At 42.7% G+C, this 9,785-nt stretch overlaps 1 protein-coding gene across 1 annotated transcript in view; it reads right to left on the minus strand.

The window, feature by feature from the left end:
* The window catches only part of scn3b (sodium channel, voltage-gated, type III, beta), a 44,557-nt gene extending 35,289 nt beyond the window's left edge, over window positions 1-9,268 (minus strand). The window contains exons 1-3 of the mRNA XM_063206210.1: window positions 9,237-9,268; window positions 8,920-9,119; window positions 8,521-8,613 (exon numbers count right to left, since the gene is read on the minus strand). Of these exons, the coding sequence (XP_063062280.1) occupies window positions 8,521-8,575 (55 nt within the window). The 5' untranslated portion in view covers window positions 8,576-8,613; window positions 8,920-9,119; window positions 9,237-9,268. The remainder of the gene's footprint in view (window positions 1-8,520; window positions 8,614-8,919; window positions 9,120-9,236) is intronic.
* Between the last annotated feature and the right edge of the window lie 517 nt (window positions 9,269-9,785).

The raw sequence follows: 9,785 nt of genomic DNA on the forward strand, positions 1-9,785 counted from the left end.
AGTGCTGTGCAGACATTATTTCACAATGGAAAACAGTGAATTCGACTAGAGGGCTGACTGGAGAAAAGTTAAGAGCTCCTGTTAATGGTTCATTACCTTTCTGACAAATTATGTGTTTTTTTGATAACCGGCACAAGTCTCCTTTCATTCACAAAATAAGACGGTACATTTTAACGTCAGGTAACGATCGAACAACACCAAAATTAATTCACAGAGACATTTTCCTAGCAAGTTCAGCTACTTTTCTGCATTGGTAGTTTTTGCTATGTGGGTAGGTAGTTACTCCCCACTGCGTTCCCTATTTTACCGTTCATTTGTTCCTCTCCTCTACCTTCTGCTCCTCCACCTGAACCTGCTGATGCATTTGCTGACTCTCCCTCTTTTAGTTTTGCCTCTTTCTCTCTTCCCCAAACATTCCTCTATCACCCTCCCCCACCTCCTCATTCTCACCCTTCTCTCTCATTTTCTTCAATCTCCTCCCCCTCCTACCAGCTCATCACTTTTCACTGCTTCCTCCCTTTTTTTCCTGCCAGTCTTTTTATCGGGCCTCTTTCCATCTGCTCCTGCTGTACTCATCCTCTTCTCTCCTCTCCTCTGCTCCCTCTTCTTGCTGCCAACCTGTATAGGAGATACACTAGTGTATCCCAAACTGGGTTAACACATCTCCATGAATTTGTTAGTAACAGTACTCACTTATTTAAGGTCAAAACATTTATTGCTGTGAGTATCAAATTAGAGTTTAGCATGGACGAATAATGTTTATTAATGGACAAATAATGTTTGAAATATGGGGGGTGATGGAAAGTATTCTTATATGAGCAAAAGGCAGCCCCCTCCGAAAAAAACTGCACCAGTGTTTGATGTGAGACACGAGATCACTCCTACATTTCTTGAAACCATAGTCACTCACTCCGTTAGCTACATAAATTAGTTGGTTGCCGGAGGGTAAAGGCATTGCAACCAACTAAGTTTTATCTGCCCATCAGTGCCACTTTTGAGAAATGCAACCCCTTGTAGAGGTTTCACTAGTGTGTGACGTGAGACATGAATCCATCCCTACATTTATCAAAGCCATAGTTGCTAACCAATTTACGCTATCTGGCTAGCAACCAATGCTGCTTTTGAGAAATGCAACCCTGTGTAGTGGCTGCACTAGTGTGTGACATGAGACATGAGCTTTGTCAGAGGACTTGCTCAACTTCTTGGAAAAAATGAATGTCTTTGTTAGCGTTTCAGGTATCAACTGAAAGAAGAAAAATCTGCACTCACAAACTAAGTCTCATTATTTATTTATAGATTACCACCATGTCCAAAAGCAAACGCGTTTCACACTCTAAGAAAATTTCCCTGCAAAATAACGGCAGTTACTGGCAATTATATTTACCTGTAGTTCTACTGTTATTTCACACCAAAAGTCAAATACAGCTCATTGCTGTTTAATGTATCACTGTATATAACATTTTTTCAGCAGCAATTGAACAGTTAAATAACAGTACTCTACAGAACGTTCACAGTATTAGTATTGTTAAACTAAAAGTGCTCTACAATATTTATGCAGTAGTATAAGTAAAATAACTAAATAAAATAAATGTACTGTGTGATGACAGGCACTGGGTCATAGTTGTATTCATGAATATGGCCATGGCAACTTCCCACCCCACCCATCATTCTCCATAACTGTGGTACCCTGGCCATGTTACCACCCCACCCTCCCATCGTTCACCATGACTGGAGTGCCTTGAGCATGATACTATGGCGCTATGCTGTATTGAGAAAATGATTGTCGGTGGTCCTTTGAAAGTGTGGGTATGAATAAAATTTCAGAGTACGCAGTGCTATGTTACAATGATAGTGTGCGAGGTGGGCTTTTTACTGTATCTCTTGATGAGCCAATGATGAATATAGCATTGGTCAGTCTTTAAAAAATGAATTTGCACCAAGTAGCACAGCAAACAAGCAGCACTACAAGCTAGCTCTCAAAGCAATGCCTAATTTGCAGCAGGCACATTATATGCAACAATGCCACAAATGATGCCACATACAGCAAGCTTTCACAAAGAGGAAAGTATGCAAGCATGTAAGCAAGCTTGTAGGCAAGCAAGTGCTATGCTGTGCCATGCAGGCCAGCCAGCAGGCAGGCAAGCAACTGAAGTGTTGATAGTCCAGATTTATATACAGGTGCAAGAGTACCATGTGACCAGAGTCATCAGGCCCTTGGCAGGTGACGCCCGTAATTGAATAATGGCATAACAGCCCTACTCAGGTGAGGCCAGGCACTGATTAGCAGATTGGTTTAGAAGAGGCTGCTTGTTGCAAGAGTGTTCAAATTCTTAAAATGTTTCAGCCATTCACACTTTCATATCAAAATCATAGTAATGAAAATCATCATAATGTGCTGAATCAAACACTTTTTAAGTATTGTAATTTCCTTAGAAATTGTTTAATGCTTGTTAGTATCAGAGAATATTTAACCAGTGAGAATGACATAAGTTCTTCAGGTGGTAGGCTATTGCAGCTTGATGGCGATCACGGACAAGTGGAGGATGATAGGGTTTCAATGGTGCTGCCTAAAATATTTTGGTTGCTTCCACAACGGCCAATGCTGCTATTGTGCAGTACTTACTGTTTATGCTCAATACTTGACTCAAAGTAGTATTTTCACAGTAGTTGTCTGTTTTTTCAAAAAACAGTAGAATGCTGTTGCAGAATTGCCCTAAATTAACAGCTATTTATTATATGGTGTGACGTCATCGGTCGAATGCTCCATTCATTTCAATGGGGCTCCCCAACGTTCGCACGTCTGTTATTTTTCGATAACGGACGGGTTGGTCTATAACAGACCGCTGTCAATGGCAACAAGACTTTTCACTGCTAAAGCGACTTTTCAACAAGACTCTAATCAGCTGTTGTGATAGACAGCACCCGTTGTCCTGGCTACCGCTGTCAATGGCAACAAGACGTTCACTGCTAAAGCCACTGGCTAAAGCGAATGTTTCATATCACTCCGCAGGGGGTCCGGTCTTTTGTCACTCTAATCAGCTGCGGTGGTAGACAACACCTGTTGTCCTGGGCCTGGCTACCTAGCTGTTGCCTAGCGGTGTTCCACAACGCACGGCACTGTTTTGTTTTGCGCAGCAACAATCTTTTGACATGAAAAATTATAATAAACTTAACGAAATGTCCCCGCCATGTGTGAATCATTTAAGTATATCCATATAATAAGCGGGTTAACGTTCGGCGAGTCGGTCGCTTTGTGGAATAGCAGCACTTCAGAGAGAACAAGACCCCTCCGCTCCGCGTCGGGGTCTAAAGATTCTCTCTGTCGTGCTGCTATTCCACGGTAGCGACCTTCTCGCCGAACGTTAACCCTTACTTGATGGCGATCACGGACAAGTGGAGGATGATAGGGTTTCAATGGTGCTGCCTAAAATATTTTGGTTGCTTCCACAACGGCCAATGCTGCTATTGTGCAGTACTTACTGTTTATGCTCAATACTTGACTCAAAGTAGTATTTTCACAGTAGTTGTCTGTTTTTTCAAAAAACAGTAGAATGCTGTTGCAGAATTGCCCTAAATTAACAGCTATTTCTTACAGTGCAGCTATCAAGCCTCCATCAGTGCGTGCCATCATTTATCAAAGCCATAGTTGCTAAGCATGTTTGCTGTTTTGTTGGTTGCAATGTAATCACGCACTGGCAACCAGCTAATCTACACAATCTGCCTAGCTACGCTGCTTTTGAGAAATGCAACTCTGTGTAGTGGCTGCACTAGTGTGCGACATGAGACATGAGGCTATCATGTATCAAAGCCGTACAGTAGTTGCTAAGTATGTTAGCTGTTTTGTTGGTTGCAAAGTAATTCCACAGTGCCAACCAACTTATCTATGCTATCGGTGGGCTAGCAATGCCGCTTTTCAGAAACCCACCCCTGTGTAGTGGCTACCCTTGTGTGACGTGAGACATGAGACCGCCCCTACCTGTGCAGCGATGAGGATCATGAGGTGAGGAGTGTGATTACATGAGCTTCTCTTCTTTCATGCCTTCTTCCTTTCACTCCTCTCCCTTTCTATGAACTTTCTCTTCTTTCACTGCCCTTGTTCACCCCCACCCCCACATTAATTACCTTTGTGTAGATTTGTAGTGTCGATTTCTCTTAATTGCCTTTGTCTACTCTAAACTCTCTGTCTCCCCTTACTGCGTGTGTCTATTCTTGCTGTTCTACCCTCCTGGCCTCTCTTACCACTCTAACCCCTCTGCTTTCTTATGCTATTATTCTCCCTCATCCTTTTCTGACGTTCCCTTTCATCCCTCCTCTCACTGTTCCTCCTCTTGTTCATGTCTTCTACAGTCTCCCTGATGTATTTATTCTTGTCTTCTCCTCTGCTCTTTCCTCCTGTTTTCCTCCCCTCTCCTTTTCTGTACCATACGGTCTGCTTCCTCACTCACACTAAAGCTCGGCGCACATCCATACCGTATGTGATATAAAGAGAGTTGGATGTACTTGGAAGGCCTTAGTGGAAGAGTGGTATACGAACCTGGCTGCAACCCTATGATTTAAAGCCCATCTCCGTGGCCCTCCGTATACTGCAGATGGGCCCGTCAACAGGCCTATCCAATGGGCCTATTCACTATTTGATGAAAATACTCAACTACATCATAACAACATTGAATTTGTTATAACATTACTGAGAGCCTTAACCCCTACTGTAAATATACTACCCCCGTGTCTAATGCAACGTGGCGGGACAGTGTCTGGTAAGTGGCTACGTAACAGATTAAGACATGGTCATTACAATTTTGGTGACAGGAAGGTTTTAACATACACTGTAACAAATAGCTGTTTATTTACGGCAATTCTGCAACAGCATTCTACTGTTTTTCGAGAAAACAAACAACTACTGTGAAAATATTACTTTGAGTCACATATTGAGCATAAACAGTAAGTACTGCACAATAGCAGTATTCGCCGTTGTGGAAAAACTAGAGATGCACCGGATCCTGATTTTTAGGATCCTGCCGGATACCAGATCCACTGAATAAGATCCTGCCGGATCCGGAACCGAATACCGGATCCTACAAAAGGGTCGAAACATATAGTCTACTCGCACACGTGGGCCCTTTTTATTACGTTGGCGCAAACTATTTTTTAGACTCATTGGCTTATTGCCACACTGCCTGCAATAGCCGCTTCCAAAGGGATTTCACTCCATGCAGTGATTGGGGTTGTGAAAGACTGAAAAGCCTAGGCTAGACATGCACCAGACCCTGATTTTTAGGTAACATGCCGGATACCGGATCCACTGCTTAAGATCCTGCCTGACCCGGACCCTGTGAAAAACTCTATTATCCTGACGGATCCGGAACCGGAACCGGATCCGGTGCATCTCTAGAAAATAACAAGTTATTTTAGGCAGCACCATTGAAACCCATTCATCCTCCACTTGTCCGTGATCACCATCAAACTTCAATACCACCTGAAGAACTGAAGTCATTCTGACTGGTTAAAGATTATCTGATACTATCAAGCATGATGAAACAATTTCTAAGGAAATGCAGCAAAGTGTGTGTAGCACATGCATTTTGATAGTGATGAAAGTGTGAATGGCTGAAACATTTTAAGAACTTGTAACACTCTTGCAACAAGCAGCCCCATCTAAACCAATCTGCTAATCAGTGCCTGGCCTCACCTGAGTAGGGCTGTTATGCCATTATTCAATTACGGCGTCACCTGCCAAGGGCCTGATGACTCTGGTCACATGGTACTCTTGCACCTGTATATAAATCTGGACTATCAACACTTCAGTTGCTTGCCTGCCTGCTGGCTGGCCTGCATGGCACAGCATAGCACTTGTTTGCCTACAAGCTTGCCTACAAGCTTGCTTACATGCTTGCACACTTTCCTCTTTGTGAAAGCTTGCTGTATGTGGCATCATTTGTGGCATTGTTGCATATAATGTGCCTGCTGCAAATTAGGCATTGCTTTGAGAGCTAGCTTGTAGTGCTGCTTGTTTGCTGTGCTACTTGGTGCAAAATATTTTTTTAAAGACTGACCAATGCTATATTTATCATTGGCTCATCAAGAGATACAGTAAAAAGCCCACCTTGCACACTATCATTGTAACATAGCACTGCGTACTCTGAAATGTTATTCATGCCCACACTTTCAAAGGACCACCGCAAACCATTTTCTCAATACAGCATTGCGCCATAGTATCATGCTCAAGGCACTCCAGTCATGGTGAACGATGGGAGGGTGGGGTGGTAACATGGCCAGGGTACCACAGTTATGGAGAATGATGGGTGGGGTGGGAAGTTGCCATGGCCATATTCATGAATACAACTATGACCCAGTATTTGCCTGTCATCACACAGTACAATTCAACTTTTTAACTGAAATGTACTGTTATTTTTCTGTAGAGTACTGTTATTTAACAGTTCAATTGCTGCTGAAAAAATGTTATATACTGTGATACATTAAACAGCAATGAGCTGTATTTGATTTTTGGTGTGAAATAACAGTAGAATTACAGGTAAATATAATTGCCAGTAACTGCCGTTATTTTGCAGGGAAATTTTCTTAGAGTGTAGGCTCTGTGCAAAGGAGTTAACCATCACTACTTAACCATGACTGCTCCACCATTCAGGAACCCTTCAGGCTAGGCATTCAGGAATGAACCCCACCAATGGAGCCCACCATGAAAGACCAGCCTAGACCAAGTACCACTGAGGATCCTAGACCAAGTACCACTGAGGACCCTAGACCAAGTACCACTGTGTGGTGTGTCACAATGACAATGGGAGTTGGCGGTTCCCAGTTGGGCTTTCGCTTTTGCTTTCAAAAGTCTGAGAATGTGCACACATCAGCAGTACAGGTACTCTACTAAACAGAAGATAACTGAAAGCCAATGCCAAATGTCCGCAGCACTGTTCAATGCTCCCAAACAAAGTTTAATTGCAGGTTGTTTCAGGCTCTCAGTCTTTTATCAAAGAGTCCAAAACGTTGTGCCATTAAACTTTGTTTGGGGGCATTGAACAGTGTCACCTTTATCATTTCCTTTCAGAAATGCAAAGTTCAGTCCACAGTCAGGGAGTCGATTTAACATCTTTTAGATTGTATTTGATAGCCCCTTAATGCACCTCCAGTGGCACATTGTAATAATCATTGAAAAGTCCTACAATACTATGACATGACACTGGGCCTTTAGTAATGCACTATGACTTGGTAACGAATGAAAATGTATAACACCGTGTATTAATGGGTTAACCCAGCAGTACAGCCCAGGAGTCATGCAGGAGTCAGTCAGGCAGGAGACTACCAGCCAGGCTCATTGTGCGGGGGAGTAAACCTAACCCAACAGTACAGCCCAGGAGTCATCCAGGAGTCAGTCCCACCCACAGCACATAACAGCTGTCTAATGTACACACACTACTACCGTACGCTATCTGCCCGGCTGATAAAAACACAGGCTGACTTATGTAAGGCCCTGCCCCTAGGCCCTGGCTGTCAACACCCATCACATCTCCCCACTCTGAAGCCCTGGACGGCCCAGTGGAAAAAGCTGTGCAAATGAAGCGTGCTCGACGGCTGGAGGGGGGGTTAGTTTAGATGGCATGTGCCATATTTTAGCTGGGTCAAAATGTGCCTTGCTGTTCGCCTCTAGGTTTAAGCAGACATGTGTATTTAGAGGTTTAGCATTCATCGAATGCAGCCTATTTGTAGGCCGTCTCACAATGGACAGATCAGGGCCTAAAATGTAATTATGTGGATTTATTACAGCACTTAAACCCTTCTTTGCCTGGTACATGCAGCATATTCAGAGTATTGATTACCCTACATTGGCATTGGTCAGTTACTGCAAGTAGGTAATGTAATTACAGTAATCTAATAACAGTGATGCACTGATATGGGCCTGCATGGGCCTACTAATGGGCCTCTGATAAATATATAAATAACTGAAGAAAACAAATGGACACATAAATCTGAAGAATGCTACGGGCAGGATTTAAGTATGTCTTGTCTACTGTGGCTTAAAACAAATGGCTACATTAAGCTTAGCTTAGTTCTGTTTCCCAACCATCACCACAGCACAGTGTGTGTGTGTGTGTGTGTGTGTGTGTGTGTGTGTGTGTGTGTGTGTGTGTGTGTGTGTGTGTGTGTGTGTGTGTGTGTGTGTGCGCGCGCATGCGTGTGTGCGTGCATGCGTTTGTGTGTGCGTGCGTGTGTGTGTGTGTGTGTGTGTAACTTGTGTGTTGTCTTTGAGAGGCAGCAATGAACAGAGCAGAGTAACAAAGTTTGAATGGTATGAAAATACTCAATTTCTCCAATGCTGCCTACAGTAACTTCATTACATTCTCTAAGTTCACTAAATCACTGTATTCTCTCAAGGAGAAAATGTGTCTAAAGCTAAAATCTAGAAAACTAACAAACTCACCTAGGCCTATTTATGTAAAATCTACAAAGCTCACCAGAACAACTAAACTCGTCGGGAAACGATGAGGCAACTGGCACGTGACCACTTACCTGAGAGTAAGAGAAGTGAGAGCGTGAGAACAAGAGCCCTCGTAAACGTTCTCATACTCGGAGCTCAAGCGCGAGGGTCGAGAGATGGGCCTCCTGTCAGAGAAGAAATATGAAACATATTCTAAACACCTCTTTAAATGGCGGATTCCTCATTTTGTTGTTTGAAACACTGACGTAACGTCAAGAGGAGACGCGGCTCAGGAGAGACGCGTCAGTACCTTGGACAGTTCCTTGCGAGATAAACCAGATTTAAACCACAATTTCTTTCAATACTTCGAGTATACACATTAAAAGCGATTACTGATACAATATGAATCAGGAAGCGAAACTGATTTGAACACGCCTTGAGCAAAACGTAATTTTGAAAGAGTTGAATTGATTTGCATATGAACAAATTACCGTTACAGTAATCTTTCAGTAAGACGGCGAGATATCCAAAAAGGGATTTAGCTGTCCGTCTTCCTGTGTTTCTGCTTGCGAGACAGCGGTGCTTTGTTTCCACAGCAAATCCCTGGGCTTCTTCACGGAGACATGGAGACCTGTGGATTCCACTTCACTATGAGCCCACTTCAGCGCCTTGATAAGAAAAACAACATCCGCTGCCACAAAGAAAAATCCTTTCAGCCTTTTGCATCACGCAAGCAATTTATATGAAAGCTCTGCCGATTCCCATCATCAAACAGTCGCCGTCAGAGAAAAAAAGCCGTCAGAATTACCTTTATGTGCGCTCTTTCCCTGTTCGTCTTTGTTTTCTCTCCATAAGTAGCCACTAGGCGCGCTTGGCATATTTTCAACAGGGCGCATGCGCGTCACTCCCAATTACTTTTTTCCCTGTGTATGTGCTGAGCTCGAGATCTGAGATCACCTCATTACACTCTTTGAATTCGAGCTCATTAGCGCTAACAGGAAATACTATCGAAACGTTTCAATCAGGTAGTCAGACAGTAGTCATTTGCAGCAATATTTTAGTGACATAACAACAAATCAAATGTAGCTTTTGGCATTGGGGGACATTTTAAAGTAAAATGACAATTCAACATCATCAGCATCTGTCTACAGCTGTTTCACACTTGCAGTTTTGATGAAGACCATAATAAATAGCACAATGAAAAAGAAAACAGTTGAAGAGTTCAGATGCAAAACCCCCTAAGTGCCATATCAGAAAATAATCTTAATTCATTTTTATTTAATACAATGCTACCAAACTTGCATATTTTTAAATTTTATTTATGTAATATAACTATTTATATGTATTATCAAGTACA

The sequence above is a fragment of the Engraulis encrasicolus genome, chromosome 9 (genome assembly GCF_034702125.1).
Source record: "Engraulis encrasicolus isolate BLACKSEA-1 chromosome 9, IST_EnEncr_1.0, whole genome shotgun sequence".
Taxonomy (NCBI): Eukaryota; Metazoa; Chordata; class Actinopteri; order Clupeiformes; family Engraulidae; genus Engraulis; species Engraulis encrasicolus.